This window comes from Mobula birostris, chromosome 2 (assembly GCF_030028105.1).
Source record: "Mobula birostris isolate sMobBir1 chromosome 2, sMobBir1.hap1, whole genome shotgun sequence".
Classification (NCBI taxonomy): Eukaryota; Metazoa; Chordata; class Chondrichthyes; order Myliobatiformes; family Myliobatidae; genus Mobula; species Mobula birostris.
In genome coordinates, this window is record NC_092371.1 from 169,692,251 (window position 1) to 169,717,163 (window position 24,913).

Here is a 24,913-nt window from a genome sequence, read left to right on the forward strand (position 1 = left end):
CTTTGTAAACAGACAATGAGTCTTATCAAATAACAGATTAAAAGATAAAGTATTCATTCATTTATTAATTATTAATTCTAGTGTTTCTTCACTGGTGACGTTACTTAAAGCTAATGGATGCACTCAGGCTGATTAACTCCTGTGTAGAAATCTGAGAAGGGAGAACAGAAGCTCATCAATTCAACATTTCATCTCTTTCACTGGACTATTCATTCCTGCAATTCATCATCTCAGCAGATTAATAGAAACCATCGAACAAGAAAGCGGACAAAGGCCAGCTCAAATGGTATCTTGCCCTTTCAGACTGCACAACAAAATGCTGGAGAAACTCATCTGCTCTGACAGCATTTATGGAGAGCAATAAAGAGTTGTCATTTCGGGCCGAGACTCTTCAATAGGACGGAAACCAAGGGGGGAGAAGCAAGAATAAGAAGGTGGGGAGGGGAAACAGTAAAGACTGGAAGGTGATAGGTGAAGCCAGGTTAGAGGGAAGGTAAGTGGGTGGGGAAAGGGGTGGAGTGAAAAGGTGGGAGGTGATAGGTGGAAAACATCAAGGGATGAAAAAGAGGGACTCTATTTGGAGAGGAGAGAACGGACCATTGAAAAAAAGGGAAGGAGGAGGGGCACTAGAGGGAGGTTATGGATAGGTCAGGAGAAAAGAAGGGGTAAGAGGGGAGTCAGAATGGGGAATGGAAAAGGAGAGAGCAGCCAGGGGGTGGAGGGGCAGAAATTACCATAAGTTGGAGAAATCAATATTCATGCCATCAACATAAGTGCACAATAAAACCGTAAGTTCCCTCATGTCTTCCAGTATTAATGCAACTAGGCAGATAAAGACTAGTACTTAAATACAAGAGATTCTGCAAATGCTAGAGGAACTCAACAGGAGAGGCAGCACCTATGCAGAGGAAGAAGTCCTGATGAAGGGTTGCAGCCCAAAATGTTCTGCTTATTTCCCTCCATAGATTTTGGCTGTGCTGCTGAGTTCCTCCAGCAAGCCACAAAATGCTGCAGGAACTAAACAGGTCAGGCAACATCTACGGAAAGGAATAAAGAGTCGCTATTTCAGGCCGAGATCCTTCATTTAGAACTTTCCTGGATCTGTTTACCCTTCCAGAGCTGCTAAAATCATTGTACTGTCAAACTTACTTTGATAGAATGGATAAGTTTATCATATTTTAATTTCCCAGTGGCTTGAAAGATACAACTTGCAGTTTCTTTATATTACCAACCTTGGACTTCAAACTGATTATATTCCTTGGCTTTAAGCAAAGGATGCGCAAAGCAGAACCATGGAACTTGTGTGCGGAGTCGCGGGAGCAGGTAATGTGTCAGGAATCCGACGGTCCCAGCCAAAGTATACAGCACAAAACTAAGAAATGGCTGAAACAAAGGGAGATGTTTAAATGGAGGTGGCTGTTAAAATTTCCCAAAAGAATACAACCAAAATCAAATGTGCAGCCAGCCTCAAAAAGGTTCCCTGATGAGAGGAAGAAACCAGGCAGATAATGAACTAACCCAAGACTTGATGACTTACATTAGAGGTCCAACAATGCTTTATTTTGAATTTCACTATGCCAATGTCAAATCCCTCACCATCCCTATGGCCTACTATCAGTAATAGGGATGGCATGGCATGGTAGTGTAGCAGTTAGCTCAACACTCATAGTGCCAGCAAACTGGGTCCAATTCCCGCCACTGTATATGAGGTGTTCTCCCTGTGATTGCGTGCGTTTCCTCCGGGTGCTCCAGTTTCCACCCACATTCCGAAGATGTACAGTTACTAGGTTAACTGGTCACATGGGTCCAATGGGTGGCGCTAGCTCATTGGCATGGAAGGGCCTGTTCCAATCTACATCCCTAAATTACATTAAAAAAATATATATGTGATACACTGCCTTAAGAGAGCAACATCCATCACCAAAGATCCACACCATCCAGGCCATGCTGCTTTACAGACACCATCAGGCAGGTAGTACATATAGTAAGCCTGAAGTCCCACACCATCAGGTTCAATGGATAACTCACTAACAATTCGGTTCTTGAGCCAACTGGTACAATCCTATTACTACAATATTGCAACACTTTGATCACCTTGCATAAATATCAACTTTGTTTCTTTGTTCTAATTGTGTTCTTTCTTGTAAAAATTGTGTACAAGTTTAATTATATTATACTTGTGAATGCTGCTTATCTGGCGCTATGTGCCTGTGATCCTGCTGCAAATAATCTTTTCATCGTACCTATGCATACATGTATTTGTGCACATGAAAATAAACTAGACTTTGAGTTTGCTCCATTCCTACCACCAAAATCTCTGCTCCCTTTTCAATCTTCAATCTTCAGTGGTTGGTTATTTGTGGCTGTTTCCATTGCTAAAGCCCTACTCTTAAAATTACCACCCTAAACCAGAGTTGGCAGTCCTACTTTTGGGGCAGTGTTGCTGGGCCTTAGGCAGAATAGCAAGTAACAAGGTTCCTCTGTTTGTTTAGGATCCTGTATCAAGGTTCCATTTCTAACTTGAGGCAATATCTGAGAGAAAATATGTCAAGATTTAATGCTTCTCACAGAGACAAAGGAGAAACAGAAGAATTAGCCAACTTGGGAACAATTCCAAAATAGGTCCAAGTTACCTTGCTGTCTTCTCTTAAGGTTATAGTTTGAAAATTAAAAGAAATCACCAGAAAGATACGAACCCAGGGAATTACGGGAAAGTTACATATGTGGATAGGACGTTGGCTGATTGGCAGGAAACAGAGAGTGGGAATAAAGGGATCCTATTCAGGTTGGCTGCCGGTTACCAGTGGTGTTCCACAGGGATCAGTGTTGGGGCTGCTTCTTTTTACGTTGTACATCAATGATTTGGATTATGGAATAGATGGCTTTGTGGCTAAGTTGCTGATGATACAAAGATAGGTGGAGGGGCCGGTAGTGCTGAGGAAACAGAGAGTCTGCAGAGAGACTTGGATAGATTGGAAGAATGGGCAAAGAAGTGGCAAATGAAATACAACGTTGGAAAGTGTATGGTTATGCACTTTAGCAGAAGAAATAAATGGGCAGATTATTATTTAAATGGGGAGAGAATTCAAAGTTCTGAGATGCAATGGGACTTGGGAGTCCTCGTGCAGGATACCTTTAAGGTTAACCTCCAGGTTGAGTCGCTGGTGAAGAAGGTGAATGCAATGTTGGCATTCATTTCTAGAGGAATAGAGTATAGGAGCAGGGATGTGATGTTGAGGCTCTATAAGGCACTGGTAAGACCTCACTTGGAGTACTGTGGGCAGTTTTGGTCTCCTTATTTAAGAAAGGATGTGCTGACGTTGGAGAGGGTACAGAGAAGATTCACTAGAATGATTCCGGGAATGAGAGGGTTAACATATGAGGAACGTTTGTCCGCTCTTGGACTGTATTCTTTGGAGTTTAGAAGAATGAGGGGGGACCTCATAGAAACATTTCGAATGTTGAAAGGCATGGACAGAGTGGATTTGGCGAAGTTGTTTCCCATGATGGGTGAGTCTAGTACGACAGGGCATGACTTAAGGATTGAAGGGCGCCCATTCAAAACAGAGTTGCAAAGGAATTCTTTTAGCCAGAGGGTGGTGAATCTATGGAATTTGTTGCCATGGGCAGCAGTGGAGGCCAAGTCATTGGGTGTCTTTAAGGCAGAGATTGATAGGTATCTGAGTAGCCAGGGCATCAAAGGCTATGGTGAGAAGGCGGGGGAGTGGGACTAAATGGGAGAATGGATCAGATGATAAAATGGCGGAGCAGACTGGGTGGGCCGAATGGCCGACTTCTGCTCCTTTTAGAAAAAAATTAAAAAAATAGAAAAGCCTAAAAATTCACTTTGAGGCTACATAAAAATAACAATACATTAAAGTGTCTGTAAGAACTGTGCAAGGGTAACTAATAAGGAAAGAAAGTCATTGAAAGACTTCACAGGTGACAAGACATAAATTGTTGACAACATTACCCACTTTCACAATATGCAACACATATACCATTAACTGGGTTCCTTTGATTAATATCTGTGAAAGAGTAAGCTCAAAATTCAAAGTAAATTTATTATCTAAGTACGTATATGTCACCTTATACCACCGTGAAATTTATTTTCTTGCAGGCATTCACAACAGAGCAAATAAACATACATAAATAAACAAACAAATAAATAAGCAATCAAATAAATAATACCGAGAACATGACTTTAATAGTCCTTGAAAGTGAGTCCATAGATTGTGGAATCAGTTCAGTGTTTTGGTGAGTGAAGTTATCCACAGTGGTTCAGGAGCCTGATGGTTGAAGGGTAATCACGGTTCCTGAACCAGATGGTGTGGGACCTAAGGCTCCTGTACCTCCTTCTCAATAGCAGCAGCGAGAAGTACCAATGTTCTGATTAAAATTTTTATCCTGTTTATAAATTTTTACAGGTGCTTCGCTTGTAATGCAAGTAGCAAATAGCTCAACATATCTCAACCTAGTAAAACTATTGTACAAAATTGAACTGATTATTTTATTTTATTAAAACATTAAACTATGAAACGTCTTGCCAAAAACAAAATTGAATTGACAACAAGGAGATAAATATTATGAATAAATACCTTTAATGAAAGGAAAACAGTGGTTGTGCTGATTGCAAAGGTCAGGAGGCTAATTACTGCACACATGACAAGATCAGACTTCAAGACTTCCCTCTGTAAAGACATGGGTACATTTTGACATTAAACTGATTTTTTTTAATGAAAAATATTTTTTAAATCACCAAACAATGTAATAAGCTCATTAAACTCCCAGTGACTCCTAAGTTAGAGGTCACAAACAATCTTTATGTTAACTCCTGAGAATGAAACAATCAAATAATACAACAGATAGCATTTGATCTATCATGACCATACCATACCCTTTGAAAGTAGATCTAATTAATTCTTGTCCCTGCTCTCTTCCCACTAAGCCCATTTTTTTCTTTTCATGTTACATCCAATCCCTGTCAACAACTAGAGAATACAGATTTAGAATAATTGGCTGAAGAACCGGGGGCTAAAAAATCAAAGTGTTTCTGTGCAGAGTTGTTACAATCTGTGAAAGAGTAGCGGAACATTATGTACATATAATCAGTCTGTGTGTATTTCAGAATCAGACTCAGGTTTAATATCACTGACATATGTCGTGAAGTTTACTGTTTTGCAGCAGCGGTACAGTGCTAGACATAAAAATACTATAAATTACAATTAAAAATATATATTAAAAATTTAAATTATATAGGTAGTGTAAAAAGAGAGTAAAAAATAGTGAGGCAGTGTTCATGGGTAGGATCATTCCCATTCAGAATCTGAACAGTTACTTGTACATTGTATTTTATAGGATTGCTTTTATATTTATATTTATTGTCTTTTATTGTGTTCTTTATGCTTATTATGTTTTTTATGATGCAGCAGATCTGGAGTAGCTATCATTGCATCCTTCTTTACACTCATGTACTGGAGAATGACAATAAACAATCTTGAATCAAAGCAGATTCAATGTAGCAGCTTTCAAAACTTTCTGAGGTTTCAATAGTTGGAAAACTGTTTCAAAACCTAATTGCAAGCATTGTTCCTATCTTCTGAAATTCAATCATGTTGAAGTGAACAGAGGCAGTTTGCAGAGACGATGTTTATTGTACCTATTGCATCATTTTCCACTCTAAAGGCCTTATGGAATAAATTTATCTTGGATAGAACAGTAGGCAAAGGTGACTATTTGCCCAGAACCATGTAATAGACTCTTGACATAAGTAGAAATGTTTGATAAGAGCATACCCCTAGCATATAGAAATGGTACAGACCTGTAGCGTTAGTGTAACATTATTAGAGTGTCAGCGATCACTGATTGGGGTTCAATTCCTGTCACTGTCTGTTAGGAGTTTGTACGTTCTCCCCTTGACCATGTGGGTTTCCTCTGAGTGCTCTGGTTTCCACCCACATTCTAAAGTTCAAAGTTCAAAGTAACTTTATTATCAAAGTACATATATGTCACCAAATATAACCCTGAAATTCATTGTTTGCAAGCATTAACAGTAAATACAAGAAACACAAATAGAATTAATGGAAGACCGATTCCAACAGAATGGACAAACAACCAGTGTGCAAAAGACAACAAACTGTGAAAATACAAAAAGAAAAAAGTAATAATAATGAATAAGTAAGCAATAAATATTGAGAACATGAGATGAAGAGTCCTTGAAAGTGAGTCCATAGCTATGGGAACAGTTTAGTGACGGGGCGAGTGAAATTGAGTGAAATTATCCCCTCTGGTTCAAGAGTCTAATGGCTGACGGATAATGGCTGGCGGTGGGGTCCCGAGGGCAAGACGTACAGGTTAGGGTTAGTAAGTTGTGGGTATGCTATACTGGCAGCAGAAGCGTGGTGACGCTGTAAGTGCACAGTACAATCCTCATCAAAGTTGCTGGTGAACGCAGCAGGCCAGGCAGCATCTCTAGGAAGAGGTGCAGTCGACGTTTCAGGCCGGCCTGAAACATCGACTGCACCTCTTCCTAGAGATCCTGCCTGGCCTGCTGCGTTCACCAGCAACTTTGATGTGTGTTGCTTGAATTTCCAGCATCTGCAGAATTCCTGTTGTTTGCAGTACAATCCTCACTGATTTGATTTGATACAAACTGTATATTCTGATGTTTTAATGTACATTTACAAATAAAGCTAATAATTATCTTTATAACCTTTAATCTTTACTCCTCCAAGGGAACACTGGTCAGAAAGACTATTAGGAACAGCAGCAGTCTGTTTAGTTGCATGAGTAATTCAATGAGATCATGGTTAGTTCATTTGGTGACTCCATCTACAAGGCTTCTTCCCCTTCACTTATTTAAATTTATCAATCTTATTTCTGGAATTTTCAGTGGGACAACACCTATTTGAGAAAAAGATTTTCTGATTTCCACTACCTTCAGAGTGAAGAAGTGCTTGCTAAGATCCGGACATGGCTAACAGAGGAGTGTTAATTTCTCTGTCTATTCTATAACAATGTTTAATCATTCTAAACATCATTGCTAGATTGCCACTTAAATCATCCTTATTGTTGTTGGAGTCGATTGTCAAGGATGAGGTTACAGAGTACCTGGAGGCATATGACAAGATAGGCAGAACTCAGCATGGATTCCTTAAAGGAAAATCCTGCCTGACAAACCTATTACAATTTTTTGAGGAAATTACCAGTAGGCTAGACAAGGGAGATGCAGTGGATGTTGTATATTTGGATTTTCAGAAGGCCTTTGACAAGGTGCCACACATGAGGCTACTTAACAAGATAAGAGCCCATGGAATTATGGGAAAGTTACATACGTAACTAGAGCGTTGGCTGATTGGCAGGAAACAGAGAGTGGGAATAAAGGGATCCTATTCTGGTTGGCTGCCGGTTACCAGTGGTGTTCCACAGGGATCAGTGTTGGGGCCGCTTCTTTTTACATTGTACATCAACGATTTGGATTATGGAATAGATGGCTTTGTGGCTAAGTTTGCTGACGATACGAAGATAGATGGAGGGGCTGGTAGTGCTGAGGAAATGGAGAGTCTGCAAAGAGACTTGGATAGATTGGAAGAATGGGCAGAGAAGTAGCAAATGAAGTACAATGTTGGAAAGTGTATGGTTATGCACTTTGGCAGAAAAAATAAACGGGCAGACTATTATTTAAATGGGGAAAGAATTCAAAGTTCTGAGATGCAACGGGACTTGGGAGTCCTCGTACAGGATACTCTTAAAGTTAACCTCCAGGTTGAGTCAGTAGTAAAGAAAGCGAATGCAATGTTGGCATTCATTTCTAGAGGAATAGAGTATAGGAGCAGGGATGTGATGTTGAGGCTCTATAAGGCGCTGGTGAGACCTCACTTGGAGTACTGTGGGCAGTTTTGGTCTCCTTATTTAAGAAAGGATGTGCTGACATTGGAGAGGGTACAGAGAAGATTCACTAGAATGATTCCAGGAATGAGAGGGTTAACATATGAGGGACGTTTGTCCGCTCTTGTACTGTATTCCTTGGTGTTTAGAAGAATGAGGGGAGACCTCATAGAAACATTTCGAATGTTAAAAGGCATGGACAGAGTGGATGTGGCAAAGTTGCTTCCCATGATGGGGGAGTCTAGTACGAGAGGGCATGACTTAAGGATTGAAGGGCGCACATTCAGAACAGAAATGCGAAGAAATTTTTTTAGTCAGAGGGTGGTGAATCTATGGAATTTGTTGCCATGGGCAGCAGTGGAGGCCAAGTCATTGGGTGTATTTAAGGCAGAGATTGATAGGTATCTGAGTAGCCAGGGCATCAAAGATTATGGTGAGAAGGCGGGGGAGTGGGACTAAATAGGAGAATGGATCAGCTCATGATAAAATGGCGGAGCAGACTCGATGGGCCGAATGGCCTACTTCTGCTCCTTTGTCTTATGGTCTTATGGTTTATTTAGAGTGAAGACAAGACAGGATTATGTAACTCACCCTCATAATTAAACCTTCTGGAGATGTGGTATCTTTCTACATCAATTTTGGAAATAAAACTGAAGTCGAACATTTTGAGAATCAGAAGATCCAACACTACATAAAATTTTTAAGCTTTATTTCAATAATCCAAACCACAGTGCTGTCAAATTAGGCTATAACAACTAATAGTGACAAGGGATACATACCACAGAGTTCCTGAGTTGCTCAGGAAGAGCATCTTTGTATTTTGATAGAGGATGTTCAGGATCCTGGACTTCCAATTCATTGGTCAATTTAGAGCGAATGAGGGACCTGTTATAAAAACAAAACAACCTATTAACAGTGTAATTCTGTCTATATAATCTATATTTCCTCATATGTTGTAGATCTTAAGCAACCACCTACCCACTTTTGCTTACTGCCATCATAGAGAGCAGCTCTCATCAGCCATTACTGTCTGGTTTGGTGCAGCATCCTCTCACAATACACAAACACCACAGCAAACTGTCTGGTCAGCTGAAAAGCTCATTGCCTGCAGTCTACCATCACTGTACAACTTGTATGTGTGCAGGACAAAGAAGCACACGGGAAAAATCATTGCGGACACAATCCACCATGCATACTGCCTTTTCCAAAAGCACCCTTCTGGAAAGTGCTACAGGGCTACTTAAACAAAAACTTTACACCTTCTTAAAAGTTTCTTCCACCAGGCAGTTTATCTGATCAACCATGCTAGTTAGCCACCCCAATCTCTCTATTAACTCAGACAATGAGAACGCTGTAAACTACTTTTTATCTTGCTGTTTACATTGTAACTAAATACTGATATTTATGCACATTCTATTCCATATTATACTTGAATCTTTAAGTTTATTTATTTTATTTATTCTTACAATTGTTGAATGTTGCTGTTTTTTGTTGCATCTTGCGCACTGACCAATGCATCCTTGTTTTGCCTTATTTCTCTTCCCTTACAAACATTTATAAGTCTTGGTCCAAACATTGGAAGTTACTCCAGATTCAATGCCCTTTCAGACGAGACACATTTCCACCATTTTCTGTGTGAAGAAACATCTCCTGATTTAACTCTTGAACAGCACTGCTCGAATTTTATGGTTGTGTGTTCTTGTTTTGGATTCCTCCATCAGCTGATGTACCTTTTCCATTATCTACATCATCAAACCTCTTACCATTTGACATCTCTCTCTCTGCCTTTTTTATTTCTTGATTTGGATTCTCCTGTTGGTACTCACTGTCTTTCAAACATCCATTTCCTGCTGACCCAGTGCACATGCTCCTAGCTCCATTCTATTATCAGGCCACACTTCTGATGAACACCCATAAGATTAGACATTTGAATTTTAATTTCTAAAAAAAATTTAATTCAGTGATCTATGCAGATACAAGAGTAACTTAAATAGTGGACCCGAGAACAGAACCTAATTCTTCGATGGCCTTATTTGGTATTGTTGGAGGAAATGTTATTATTTTGGAGAAACAGAATCTGCATATTTTGGCCTTTATTTCTCTTATAGCCAGGAGGGCATTGTTGCTTAAGTGGAAGGATGCCACTCCGCCTACTTATACTCATTGGTTACACGATGTTATGTCTTGCTTAAATTTAGAGAAGATTTGCTGTTCAATTTCCGAACCTAGACAATATTTTTTAACATTGTGGGGACCTTTTCTGAATTATTTTCATAATCTCTGATTTGCTATTAAGCACAGATGTTGGCAAATATATTATATTAAATATATTCCATTATATGTTAAGGATCTTTTCCTTTTCTTTTTTTTAAACCTAACAGCTATTTTTTCTGGTAGTGGGTTTAGAGTCATTTTGTAATAACATAATTATCTCTTTTCAATATTATGTTTAAATTTAATTTTATATGGATATGGGGTAATTACACCTTATCTGTGATTTCATTATATTATAATCAATATATATTATATATTCTTCTGTACTCTGTATTCTTTTATGTAAGAAATTAATAAAAATATTGGAAAAGAAATAAAGAACAGAAGTTGCATAGCAGTTAGAAGGTACCAAGGACAGTAAAGAATGGGGAGAGCAAGAATATGAAGTGTGGGAGTGAGAGAAAACCTTTGTGCAGTGAAACCAAGCAATGGCAAAGACAATGAGAATGATGCTTAGAGAACAAGATCTTATGAAGCTTTAAGTTGGGGAAAGTGGCTTATTTGCTGGAAAAGCTATCTGCGAGTCATGGGTAGGTGTGATGCTTTCTGAATAATTGAACTGACTTTTTAAAAAATATATATTTTTTTGAAGTTTAGCTTTATTTGCCAAATTTATTTAAAGATAAAGATGAGCTTTATTTGTCACATTTACATAACAATGAAATGAGTTGTTTTGCGTCAAATCAATGAAGATTGTGCAGGGGGCAGTCTACTGACACCAGTACAGTATACACACAATTCACTAACGCAAGCCCATATATCTTTCAAATGTGGGAGGAAACTGGAGCACCCAGAGGACACCCATGTGGTCATGGGGAGAATGTACAAATTCATTACAGACAGTGGCAGGACTTGGACCCTGATCTTACAGCTGACTGCTGTAAAGCATTATGAAAGCATAAATGTGAAGTCATCCACCTATGTACATAAACTAGAAATGTGGAGTATTTTGTAAATGCTGAGATATTAAAAAGTGTTGGTGTCCATAAATGCCGGAGTGTCTTTACACAAAAATCACTGCTCACTTGGAGGACATTTATCCAGTACATTTGCAACAGAAATTGATAAGATTTTTAGATATTTAAGACATCACAGAATAAGGGGTTCGAAGGAAAAAATGGCACTAAGGTGAAATATCAGCCATGATCTTATTGAATAGTAGAAACCATACAAAGGGCTGAATGGCCAGCTTCTGCTTCAACTACTTGAGAGAGTATATGTTCTATTAACTACAAAATATTTCAATGGCATTTTGAAGGCCAGAACCTCAGTTGTTAAAAGGCACATTCATTAATTTTTGGTTATTTATACTGTCTTCAACTTCAAAATAGAGTACCTAGCCTCAGGCACATAATTAACAGAAGCTTTCAATGTCACCACACTATGTTCCTCTCTTGTCTTAACCTCCATTGTTTAGTGTAGCTTTCAGTCGCAATTAACAACATTATACTATCAGTAATAAATGAAAAATTATTCAGACACAGTTATTCATTGCACTAAAAATAATAAAATCATCAATATCTGCCCTTATGGAATCTTCGTGGTTATAGTTAAAAAAATATGGACTCTGTTGGCGAAGGTATTCAGAGCAGAGCAACTCCTCTCAATTACAGATATACCTACTCCACATTTTAATTACTTCCAGTTTATACCTGCAAACGAACTTGATGTGATCAAAGGAGTAATTCAAATTGACCTACTTTGACTGTGAGATTTCTGATTAAAATTACTTACACCAACACTGCTGGCTCGCTGCTTTGTCTGCTGAGGTGATAGGAACAAGCAACCAACAGTCCACAGTAAGCAGAAAATAGGGTTGGAATATGCTGAGCATCCCATGGTCCCTGCAATACGAAGATAAATAAATGACAGGGCAGCAACCCACTTGTTTATGCAAAACTCAATTTTATTGCATTTGGAGGATTTGCTTAAATATGCTCAGCCATTCAGAAAGTCTCAAGAACCTTAGACCATATAGTTTTGAGCAACTTAAATGTTGATAGGGTTCTAAAAATAGATTAAAGATTTTTTAAAAGGTTAGCATTATTTATCACATGTACATCAAATCATATAGTGAACTGCATCATTTGCATCAAATCAAATCAGCGAGGATTGTGCGGGGCAACCCGTAAATGTCGCCATGTTTCTGTTGCCAACATAGCATGCCCACAACTCATTAACCCTATGTATGTCTTTGGAACGTAGGAGGAACCCTGAGCACCCCAAGGAAACCCATGTGGTCATGGAGAGCACGTACAAACTCCTTACAGAGAGCAACAGGAATTGAAACCAGGTTGCTGGCGCTGTAACAGCTGCTACGCTACTGTGCTGTCCCAGTTAATAATAGTTAAAGATTCTTCAGAATTTTCCCATACAGTCTGTCTCCAGGTAATAAACAAGGTTTTTTTTGCTCATAAGCTGAAAAATACACAAAAATCACTCCATATAATAACTGCACTTACACTGTAATCATACGATATAGGAGCAGAGGTAGGCCATTCAGCCAATTGAGTTTGCTCCGCCATTCAATCATGGGCTGATCCAATTCTTCCAGTCATCCATACTCCCCAGCCTTCACCCTTTGATGCCCTGGCTGATCAAGAACCTATCTATCTCTGCCTTAAATACACCCATTGACATGGCCTCCCCAGTCGCTCGTGGCAGCAAATTCCACAGATTTACCACCCTCTGACTAAAGTAATTTCTCTGCATCTCTGTTTCAAATGGATGTCCTTCAATCCTGAAGTCATGTCCTCTTGTCCTGGACTCCCCTACCATGGGAAATCACTTTGTCATATCTAATCTGTTCCGGCCTTTTAACATTCGGAATGTTTCTATGATATCCCCACTCATTCTCCTGAACTCCAGGGAATACAGCCCAAGAGCTGCCAGATGTTCCTCATAAGGTAACCCTTTCATTCCTGGAATCATTCTTGTGAATCTCCTCTGAACCCTCTCCACAATGTCAGTACATCCTTTCTAAAATAAGGAGCCCAAAACTGTACACAATACTCCAAATGTGGTCTCACAAGTACCTTATAGAGCCTCACGTCACATCCCTGCTCTTAAATTCTATATCTCTAGAAATGAATGCCAACATTGCATTTGCCTTTTTCACAACCGAATCAACCTGGAAGTTAACCTTTAAGGTATCTTGCACAAGGACTCCCAAGTCCCTTTGCATCTCTGCATTTTGAATTCTCTCCCCATCTAAATAATAGTCTGCCCATTTATTTCTTCCACCAATGTTCATGACCATACTCTTTCCAACATTGTATTTCATTTGCCACTTCTTTGCCCATTCTCCTAAACTATCTAAGTCTCTCTGCAGGCTCTCTGTTTACTCCACACTATCTGCTCCTCCACCTATCTTTGTATCATTGGCACATTCAGCCACAAATCCATTAATACCGTAGTTGAAATCATTAACATACGTCGTAAAAAGCAGCGGTCCCGACACCAGCCCCTGTGGAACTCCACTGGTAACCAACAGCCAGCCCGAATAGGATCCCTTTATTCCCACTCTCTGTTTTCTGCCGACCATACAATGTTCCACCTATGCTAGTAACTTCTCTGTAATTCCATGAGCTCTTATCTTGCTAAGCAGCCTCATGTGCGGCACCTTGTCAAAGGCCTTCTGATCCAAGTGCACCACGTCTACTGCATCTCCTTTGTCTATCCTGCTTGTAATTTCCTCAAAGAATTGCAGTAGGTTTGTCAGGCAGGATTTTCCTTTCAGGAAACCATGCTGGCTTTGGCCTATCTTGTCATGTGCCTCCAGGTGCTCTGTAATCTCATCCCTAACAATCGATTCCAACAACTTCCCAATCACTGGTGTCAGGCTAACAGGTCTATAGTTTCTTTTCTGCTGCCTTCCACCCTTCGTAAATAGCGGAGTATCATTTGCAATTTTCCAGTCATCTGGTACAATGCCAGAATCTATCGATTCTTGAAAGATCATCGTTAATGCCTCCACAATCTCTCCAGCTACTTCCTTCAGAACCCTAAGGTGCATTCCATCAGGTCCAGGAGATTTATTCAGCCTCAGACCATTAAGTTTCCTGAGCACCTTCTCAGTCATAATTTTCACTGCACAAACTTCACTTCCCCGACACTCTTGGATGTCCGGTATACTACAGATGTCTTCCACTGTGAAGACTGATGCAAAATTCGCATTCAGTTCCTCTGCCATCTCTGATAACAATATCTCCAGCGTCATTTTCTATTGGTTCTATATCTACCCTCGACTCTCTTTTACCCTTTATATACTTAAAACGCTTTTAGTATCTTCTTTGATATTACTTGCCAGCTTCCTTTCATAATTCATCTTTCTAATGACCTTTAAAAACACAAACAACAGGACGAGGGAGATGTTCTCCTTTTTTAAAGAAAGGGGCTTCCCTTCCTCCACTATCAACTCTGCTCTAAACGCATCTCCCCCATTTCACGTACATCTGCTCTCACTCCATCCTCCCGCTACCCCACTAGGAATAGAGTTCCCCTGGTCCTCACCTACCACCCCACCAGCCTCTGGGTCCAACATATTATTCTCCGTAACTTCCGCCACCTCCAACGGGATCCCACCACTAAGCACATCTTTCCCTCCCCCCTCTCTCTGCTTTCCGCAGGGATCGCTCCCTACACGACTCCCTTGTCCATTCGTCCCCCCCATCCCTCCCCACTGATCTCCCTCCTGGTGCTTATCCATCTAAGCGGAACAAATGCTACATATGCCCTTACACTTCCTCCCTTACCACCATTCAGGGCCCCAAACAGTCCTTCCAGGTGAGGCGACACTTCACCTGTGAATCGGCTGGGGTGATAAACTGCATCCGGTGCTCCCGATGTGGCCTTTTATATATTGGCGAGACCCGACGCAGACTGGGAGACCGCTTTGCTGAACACCTACGCTCTGTCCGCCAGAGAAAGCAGGATCTCCCAGTGGCCACACATTTTAATTCCACATCCCATTCCCATTCTGACATGTCTATCCACGGCCTCCTCTACTGTAAAGATGAAGCCACACTCAGGTTGGAGGAACAACACCTTATATTCCATCTGGGTAGCCTCCAACCTGATGGCATGAACATCGACTTCTCTAACTTCCGCTAATGTCCCACCTCCCCCTCGTACCCCATCTGTTACTTATTTTTATACACACATTCTTTCTCTCACTCTCCTTTTTCTCCCTCTGTCCCTCTGAATATACCCCTTGCCCATCTTCTGGGTTCCCGCCCCCCCCATCTTTCTTCCCGGACCTCCTGTCCCATGATCCTCTCGTATCCCTTTTGCCTATCACCTGTCCAGCTCTTGGCTCCATCCCTCCCCCTCCTGTCTTCTCCTATCATTTTGGATCTCCCCCTCCCCCTCCCACTTTCAAATCTCTTACTCACTCTTCCTTCAGTTAGTCCTGACGAAGGGTCTCGGCCTGAAACGTCGACTGCACCTTTTCCTAGAGATGCTGCCTGGCCTGCTGCGTTCACCAGCAACTTTGATGTGTGTTTCTAATGACCTTCTTAGTTTCCTTCTGCAACTTCTTAAAAGCTTCCCAATCCTCTACCTTCCCACTAGCTCTGGTTTCCTTATATGCCCTCTTGTTTGTTTTTACTTTGGCTCTGACTTCACTTGTCAGCCATGATGGTGTCCTTCTTCCCTTTGAAAATTTCTTCTTATTTGGAATATAGCTGTCTTGCACTTCCCTCATTTTCCACAGAAACTCTAGCCATTGCTGCACTGCTGTCCTTCCTGCAAATGTCCCTTTCCAGTCAAATTCAGCCAGTTCCCCTCTCATACCATTGTAATTTCCTTTATTCCACGGAAATACCAACACATTGGATTTTATTTTTGATCAATGGCATCAAAGGCGCATAAGATTAATAACAAAGAATAATTACTGAAAGCGGAGAGAGAGAAGGAACCAGATATATAATGGTAGCTCATTAATGGGGTGGCCATAGACCAAACATTTGTAACCTGTACAGAGGCCCATTCCTGTCTCGCAGACTGTTAAACATCAGGGTGATGCGCTAAACTCTGTAGGTAGGAGCACACCAGACGTTTGGTAGTTATTTTCCTCAAGAGAAATGGGCCCCTCAATTATGATGACAGCTGCTTTGAAGGTTGCTGGCTCTCTGTCTGCAAGGAAGTATTAAATCCACGGACATATGTGGGAATTTAAATTCACCTACTTTTACAAGGTATGTTGAATACCCACCTGCATGCACATGCACACATCCGTAACAGACTTAATAATTATGTACCTGTTGCCCTTTGCACACTTCCAAACACATTACATCAAACAGAGAACCATAGAACCATAGAACACTACAGCACAGAAAACAGGCCATTTGGCCCTTCTAGTCTGTGCTGAAACTTTATTCCGCTAGTCCCATTGACCCACACCCAGTCCATAACCCTCCAGACCTCTCCCATCCACTTACCTATCCAATTTATTCTCAAAACTTAAGAGTGAGCCCGCATTTACCACGTCAGATGGCAGCTCGTTCCACCCTCCCACCACTCTCTGAGTGAAGAAGTTCCCCCTAAACCTTTCCCCTTTCACCCTAAAGCCATGTCCTCTCGTATTTATCTCTCCTAATCTAAGTGGAAAGACCCTACTCGCATTTACTCTGTCTATTCCCCTCATAATCTTATAAACCTCTATCAAATCCCCTCTCATTCTTCTACGTTCCAAGGAATAAAATCCTAACCTGTTCAATCTTCCCCTGTAACTCAACTCCTGAAGACCCGGCAACATCCTAGTAAATCTTCTCTGTACTCTTTCAATCTTACTGATACCCTTCCTATAGTTAAGTGACCAGAACTGCATATAATACTCCAAACTTGGCCTCACCAATGTCTTATACAACCTCACCATAACATCCCAACTCCTATACTCAATACTTCGATTTATGAATGCCAGGATACCGAAAGCCTTCTTTACAACCCTGTCTACTTGTGATGCCACTTTCAGGGAATTATGTATCTGAACTTCCTGATCCCTTTGTTCCTCCACACTCCTCAGTGCCCTAGCATTTACTGTGTATGTCCTACCTTGATTTGTCCTTCCAAAATGCAACACCTCACACTGGTCTGCATTAAATTTCATCTGCCATTTTCTGGCCCATTTTTCCAGTTGGTCCAGGTCCCTCTGCAAGCTTTGAAAGTCTTCCTCACTGTCCACAACGCCTCCAATCTTACTATCATCAGCAAACTTGCTGATCCAATTTACCACATTATTATCTAGATCATTGATATAGACAACAAACAACAATAGTCCCAGCACAGATCCTTGAAGCACACCACTAGTCACAGGCCTCCAGTTTGATAAGCAATCATCCACTACGACTCTGTCTTCTCCCACACAGCCAATTTCGAATCCAGTTTACAACCTCTCCATGGATACCTAGTATCTGAACCTTCTGAACTAATCTCCCATGTGGGACCTTGTCAAAGGCCTTACTAAAGTCCATGTAGAAAACATCCACAGCCTTTCCTTCATCTACTTTCTGGGTAACCTCCTCGAAAAACTCTACAACATTCCTTAAACATGATCTACCACACACAAAGCCATGCTGACTATCCTTAATCAGCCCTTGGCTGTCCAAATACTTGTATATCCGATCTCTCAGAACACCTTCCGATAATTTACCTACTACTGATGTCAGGCTCACCAGCCTGGAACTACCTGGTTTACTTTTGGAGCCTTTTTTAAACAATGGAACAACATGAGCTACCCTCCAATCCTCCGGCACCACACCCATGGCTAAGGACATTTTAAATATTTCTGCCAGGGCCCCTGCAATTTCTACACTAGTCTCTCTCAATGTCTGAGGAAATATCCTGTCAGGCCCGGGGGATTTATCTACCTTTATTCGCTGTAAGGCAGCAAGCACCTCCTCCTCTTTAATCTCTATGTTCCTTGACACTCCTGCTTGTTTCCCTTCTTTCCATATACACTATGCCAGTTTCCTGAGTAAATACTGATGCAAAATCAGTATTTAAACGTAAGGAACATTTAATCTCTTGGACTGTTTCAATAGCCTGAAGACGTCAGTGCTGAATTTTTAAAAATACTTTTCTCTTTCTATTATTAATTTTTAAATACAAGGTCACTATAAATGGATGGCAGTTAGTTAGTGCAAACTCTATGGGTCCAAGGGCCTGTTTCTGCTGTATTACTTATGGTCACAGACTCATAGAGATACATCACAGAAATAGGCCCATTGATCCGCTGATCATAAGATAAAAGAGATAGATCATTAGATCATTAGATAAATTAGATCATTCAGCCCATTGAGTGTGCTCTGCCATTTGATCATGGTTGATTGATTTTCCCTCTTAACCCCATTCTCTTGTCTTCTCCCTGTGGCCTTTGACACCCTTACCAATCAAGAACTCATCAACCTTCACTTAATGCCGTTAACCCAATGCCAGTACAATGCATCCTGGGGAGTTTCGGAGTTTGGATTCAATTCTGGCACCCAATTACTTTGCCTCTACAGCTGTCAGTAGCAATCAATTCCACAGATACACCACCCCTTGGCTAAAGAAATTCCTCTTCATCTCTGTTCTAAAGCAATGTCCTTCTTTTCTGAGGCTGTGCACTCTGGTCCTAGATTCTCCTACTATTGGAAACATCTTTACCATGTCCATTCTATCTGGACCTTTCAATAATTTACTCTGCCAATTACATGGCTGTTGGAAATGAAGTACCTAATCCACAAGTCCACTGGAGGCCGAAGAAGGTGGCTTGTCATGGGGTTAGTGGTATGTGCGCGGATGAGTGGGAGGGAGAGATGCACAGCGATTGCTTCACTGGTGCTTGGGTCCTGCCAAGCATTGTGGGCATGCTATGGTGGCACCAGAATGTGTGGATTACCCCCCACGTGTCCTTGGGCGTATCGGTTGTTAATGCAAATGACACATTTCACTGTTTTGATGTAGATGTGATAAATAAATCTAAATCTGAATCTAATCATAATGTTCAGGCAATGATATTTTGAGGCAGGTTTCATGAAGCCAGATTAGACATTTTCTTCAAGTAGACACCATAGCTTCTGATGAGACAATTATAGAAACATAGAAACATAGAAAATTATATGCTAGATACACACCACATGCTTTAATAAAGATTTATTAACTTATCAGGATGGCACATACTGACCTATTCTCTCTAAAAAAAAGGGAATACAATCTGTCCCCACCATCAAAATCAGGCAATGACCTCAAAAAATTCTCAAGGAATCCTGAATACTCCTTCTCCATTTTGAGTGGTCATGTGCCAGATTGGTGATGTTACCCTTTTTTTCAGAATATCTTTGAAACTTTGATCAAGTGATGATCTCTTCCTGTGACAGAACCCAGAGCAGACAGTCTATTTTGGGACTCTTATGTCAGGGATAAGACCTGCCTATTAGAGATGACCGAGTCCTCAATGTTGCAGATATTTGCCTAGGAGAGAACAATTACATTGGTTCATTTATCCTTCAATGTATTTGGAGGATTTTCCAAAGGCAGCATTCATGGTATCTCTCTGGTGCTTTGAGGTACCAGGTTTAAGAAAATTATTCTTCAAAACAGTATAGGAAGGCATGAACCGTACTGAGCAATGCATTGTGGATTTTGTGGCAAATTTGAGGTCTTGATCTTCAAAATATTTTCTTCAGACATGAAAGTGATATTGAATGCCATAATCAACAATTGCACTCACTGAGAACTGGCTTTTAAGATATGAGAAACAACTCCATTTTCTAAGGTCTCACTCCGGACCTTCCTGGTCAGAGGGCAGTGTTGTACAGTGGGGCAGGTTGGTAAATGACTTTGGTTTTACAGATAAGTAAAAGCCCATACTTTCATACTTCTGTGAGTGAGTTAACTATGACTGGTGTTCAGCCTCACAGCACGCAATAAGTGTCATTTCTCCCACAATGCTTAGCTCTTAAGTAAATTTTTTTTGGTGTGTGCCTGCGTGCGTGCGAGTCTGTGCGTGCGTCCGTGTGTGTGTCCATGATGATGGATCTTTTATGGCTTTTTCCAAGGCGCTTTCCAAGGCGCCGAGTGAGAGAGAGAAAGACTGTGTGGCGCGCCACTCCCCACACAGACATTTTCGCAGTATTTTCCCTTTGTTTTACAAGGTCGAGTTGCAGTCTTGACACTCAACCTGGCACGGATGGAAAGCGTGCTCGGGGGCGGATCCAACTAGTTTCGAACCCAGGAACCTCTGCTCCCGGGTCCGGCGCCGATGTCGTTGCGCCACCAGCCGGCCCAGCTCTTAAGTAATTCTAATTTAAACTTCTTTTATACATTTTCCAGGTCAGCCTACAATTCTTAATTTACATATTCTCACTTTACATCCTGTTTTTAATTATGATTTACAACCTTCAGAATCAGAATCTTATATGGCATGACATTTGTTGTTTTTGCTGCAAAGACATCTTTCAGTAAGTTATTTTAGATTACAAAACAAATAAGTAGTGTAAGAATGAAAGGGAATAATGAGATAGAATAATAATAGGTTCATGGCAGAAGAGGTTTAAGAGAAGAAGTTGCTCTTAAAACACTGAGGTTTGTCTTCAGGCTCCTGTACCTTCTCCCTGATGGCAGTTTGGAGAGGAGGGTATGTATTGGGTGGTGAGGGTCCTTGGTGATGGATGCCACCTTCTTGTGGCATCATCTCTTGAAAATGTCCTCAATGCTGGACATGGTAGTGCCTGTGATGGAGATGGCTGAGTCCACAACCTTTGTCCTTACCCAGTATTTACAATCATCTAATATACATTTCTCTTGATGCGTAACAAATGAATGCAAGGAAACACTGGTTTGCACCTTCCTGATCTATCCCAAGTTAAAACCTCAACTGATGCCCACAACCAAATTTATATCTGCTTGAGTTACTCCACATCCATTGGCTTGACCAGGAAAAAGAAAGCAAGCAGGTGGTAAAGAAAGTTGTTTGCATATTGACCTTCATAAATCAGATATTTTCTGAAGTAGCGAGTAAGAGAGTGACAGCATTGCAGGCGCCTTTTCTATAAGAACAAGTCTCATCAGGAGTGAGTTTTATTTGAGTCAATAAAAACAAGGCAGGTGACCATTGTAAGAGCAGCTGCTGTTGGAATGGGCTAGTGTTACAGTGGTCAGGCTTTGACTCAACAGGCTTCAGTGAGAACAGGTGGAGGCCAAGGGTGTTGAGTCACTTGTTATCATTTGTTTTGACTGTGCAACTTCAGCTTGAGAAATTGAAGCCAAAATTGGAGAAAGGGTATAACAAGTTAGATGAGAAGAGACTGGGTAAGTAACCTAGGTAAGTGCAAAGATTTCTGAGGGAAGGCACAGTAAGAATAGGTAAGCTTTTGGTTAATGGTCAGAAAATTCTTGGGCATTAGTTCAGTGTAGGCGCAATGGTTAAGACTGTGGAGTGCTCTTCTTGTGAGATGTGGGATTACACCTAAAAGTCTTCCTGATGACTACATCTGCAGGAAGTGCACCAACTTCAGCTCGTGACTGACAAGGTCAAGGAACTGAAGCTGGAGCTGAATGTATGCAGGACCATCTAGAAGGCTGAAAACCTCACAGATAAAACTTTTATTGAATTGGTCACACTTAAGAGTGCAGGCTTCAGGAAGCAGATGGGTGACCACCAGAAGAAGTTAGAGGAGTAAGCAGTCAGTGCAGGGTTCCACTGTGGCCATGCCCCTCAGCAACAAGTATAACCCTTTGGAAATTACTGGGGGCGGGGGGTGGAAATGACCTATCAGCGCACAGCAGCAGCAGCCATGCTAGCTCTGAGGCTCAGCAGGGAAAGGTAAAGTGATAGTGATAGGAGACTCAGTAGTAAGGAGATTCTGTCCAAGAAAGCCAGGATGATGTGTTGCCTCCCAGATGCTAGGATCCAGGATGTCTTGGAGTGGCTGCAGAATATTCTCAGGGGTGGGGGGGGGGGTGGAACAAGCAACCAGAGGTCATGGTGCACACTGGCACAAATGACATAGATAGAAAGAGGAAAGAGGTCTTGCACAGACAGTATAGAGAGTTAGGAGAAAGGTTGAAGAGCAGGACCTCCAAAGTAGCAATCTCTGGATTATTCCTGGTGCCACACACTAATCAAGATAGGAATAGGATAACAATTCAGATGAGTGAGTGGCTGAGGAACTGGTGCAGGGGGGAGGAATGACCAGTATAAAAGGAAAAAGTTGCACCTAAACTGGGGGGAACCCAATATCCTGGCTGGGAGGTTTGCTAGTGCTATTTGGGAGGTTTTAAACAAGTTTGTCAGGAGATTGGACTCTGAGGAACAGGTCAGAAGGTGGAGGGATGCAGAGAAAGTTAGATGCCAGGGCCAGTAAAAACAGAAAGGAGTAAAGTAATAGAATAGGATGAATAGTTTGAAATGTGTGCATTTTAATTCTAGGAGTATTATGGGTAGAGGTTATGAACTTAGAGCATGGATAATACATGGAACTATGATGTTGTATCTATTTCAAAGACTTGATTGAGAGAGGGACAGCTTAATAGGTGTTTAATGTCTCGGGTTTTGATGTTTTAAGAGGGAGGTCAAACAGCAGAAGAGAGAGTTGCACTACAAATCAGCGACAATCTCACAGCTGCTCTCAGGAAAGGCATAATGGAACTAAGGCCATATTAGTAGAACTCAAACAGAGAAAGATTGCAATCATTCTGCTGGGGTTGTACTTTACCATTGAGGAACAGATATGCAAGCAGATTAAGGAAAAGTGCAAAAACAATAGGGTTGTTGTCACGGGGGACTTCAACTTCCCTAATATAAACTGGGACCCTCTTAGAGGAAGTGGTTTAGATGGGGCAGAATTTGTTAGGTGCAACCAGGAAGGTTTCTTAAATCAATATGCAGATGGTCCAACAAGAGGAGGGGCTATACTGGATCTGGTGTTGGGTAATGAGCCTGACCAAGTGACCGACCTTACAATGGGTGAGCAGTTAGGGAACAGTGACCACAACTCCTTAATTTTTAAGATAGCTCTAGAGAAGGATAAGTATGGACCTTGTAGGAGAGCATTAAACTGGAGCAGAGCAAATTATGAAAACATTAGGCAGGAACGTTAGAGAGAATTTGTAGGATGTCTGCGAGATGGCTTTTTAGAACAGCTTGTTGTTGAGCCCACTAGGGGATCGGCTGTACTGGATTGGTGATTGTGTAATGAACCAGAGGTGATTAGAGAGATTGAGGTGAAGGAACCCTTAGGAGGCAGTGGTCATAACGTGATTGAGTTCACTGTGAAATTAGAAAAAGAGAAGCCGAAATCTGATGTGTCAGTATTTCAGTGGAGTAAAGGAAATTACAGTGGCATGAGAGAGGAACTGGCCAAAGTGACACTGGCGGGAAAGACAGCACAGCAGCAGTGGCTGGAGTTTATGCGAGAAGTGAGGAAGGTGCAAGACAGATATATTCCAAAAAAGAAGAAATTTTTGAGTGGAAAAAGGATGCAACCATGGTTGACAAGAGAAGTCAAAGCCAAAGTTAAAGCAAAGGAGAGGGCATACAAGGAAGCAAAAATTAGTGGGAAGGCAGAGGATTGGGAAGTTTTTAAAACCTTACAAAAGGAAACCAAGAAGGTCATTAAGAGGGAAAAGATTAACTATGAAAGGAAGCTAGCAAATAATATCAAAGAGGATACTACAAGCTTTTTCAAGTATATAAAGAGTAAAAGACAGGTGAGAGTAGATATAGGACCGATAGAAAATGATACTGGAGAAATTGTAATGGGAGATGAGGAGCTGGCAGAGGAACTGAACAAGTATTTTGCATCAGTCTTCACTGAGGAAGACAGCAGGATACCAGAACTCAAGGGTGGCAGGGAAGAGAAGTGTGCGCAGTCACAATTACAACAGAGAAAGTACTCAGGAAGCTGAATAGTCTAAACATAGAAAATAGGTGCAGGAGTAGGCCATTCGGCCCTTCGAGCCTGCACCGCCATTCAGTATGATCATGGCTGATCATCCAACTCAGAACCCTGCACCAGCCTTCCCTCCATACCCCATGATCCCTTTAGCCACAAGGGCCATATCTAACTCCCTCTTAAATATAGCCAATGAACTGGCCTCAACTGTTTCCTGTGGCAGAGAATTCCAGAGATCACCACTCTCTGTGTGAAGAAGTTTTTCCTAATCTCGGTCCTAAAAGAGTTCCCCTTTATCCTCAAACTGTGACCCCTCGTTCTGGACTTCCCCAACATCGGGAACAATCTTCCTGCATCTAGCCTGTCCAATCCCTTTAGGATTTTATACGTTTCAATCAGATCCCCCCTCAATCTTCTGAATTCCAACGAGTATAAGCCTAGTTCATCCAATCTTTCATCATATGAAAGTTCTGCCATCCCAGGAATCAATCTGGTGAACCTTCTTCGTACTCCCTCTATGGCAAGGATGTCTTTCCTCAGATTAGGGGACCAAAACTGCACACAATACTCCAGGTGTGGTCTCACCAAGGCCTTGTACAACTGCAGTAGTACCTCCCTGCTCCTGTACTCAAATCCTCTCGCTATAAATGCCAGCATACCATTTGCCTTTTTCACCGCCTGCTGTACCTGCATGCCCACTTTCAATGACTGGTGTATAATGACACCCAGGTCTCGTTGCACCTCTCCTTTTCCTAATTGGCCACCATTCAGATAATAATCTGTTTTCCTGTTTTTGCCACCAAAGTGGATAACTTCACATTTATCCACATTAAATTGCATCTGCCATGAATTTGCCCACTCACCCAACCTATCCA

The 24,913-nt window shown here is 41.3% G+C and overlaps 1 protein-coding gene across 1 annotated transcript in view; it reads right to left on the reverse strand.

Annotated features, from left to right (window-relative positions):
• Positions 1-24,913, reverse strand: part of LOC140211013 (pecanex-like protein 2) — a 270,987-nt gene that overhangs the window by 127,944 nt on the left and 118,130 nt on the right. Inside the window, 4 exon segments of the mRNA XM_072280359.1 lie at positions 1,233-1,383; positions 4,599-4,691; positions 8,667-8,772; positions 11,896-12,005. Of these exon segments, the coding sequence (XP_072136460.1) occupies positions 1,233-1,383; positions 4,599-4,691; positions 8,667-8,772; positions 11,896-12,005 (460 nt within the window).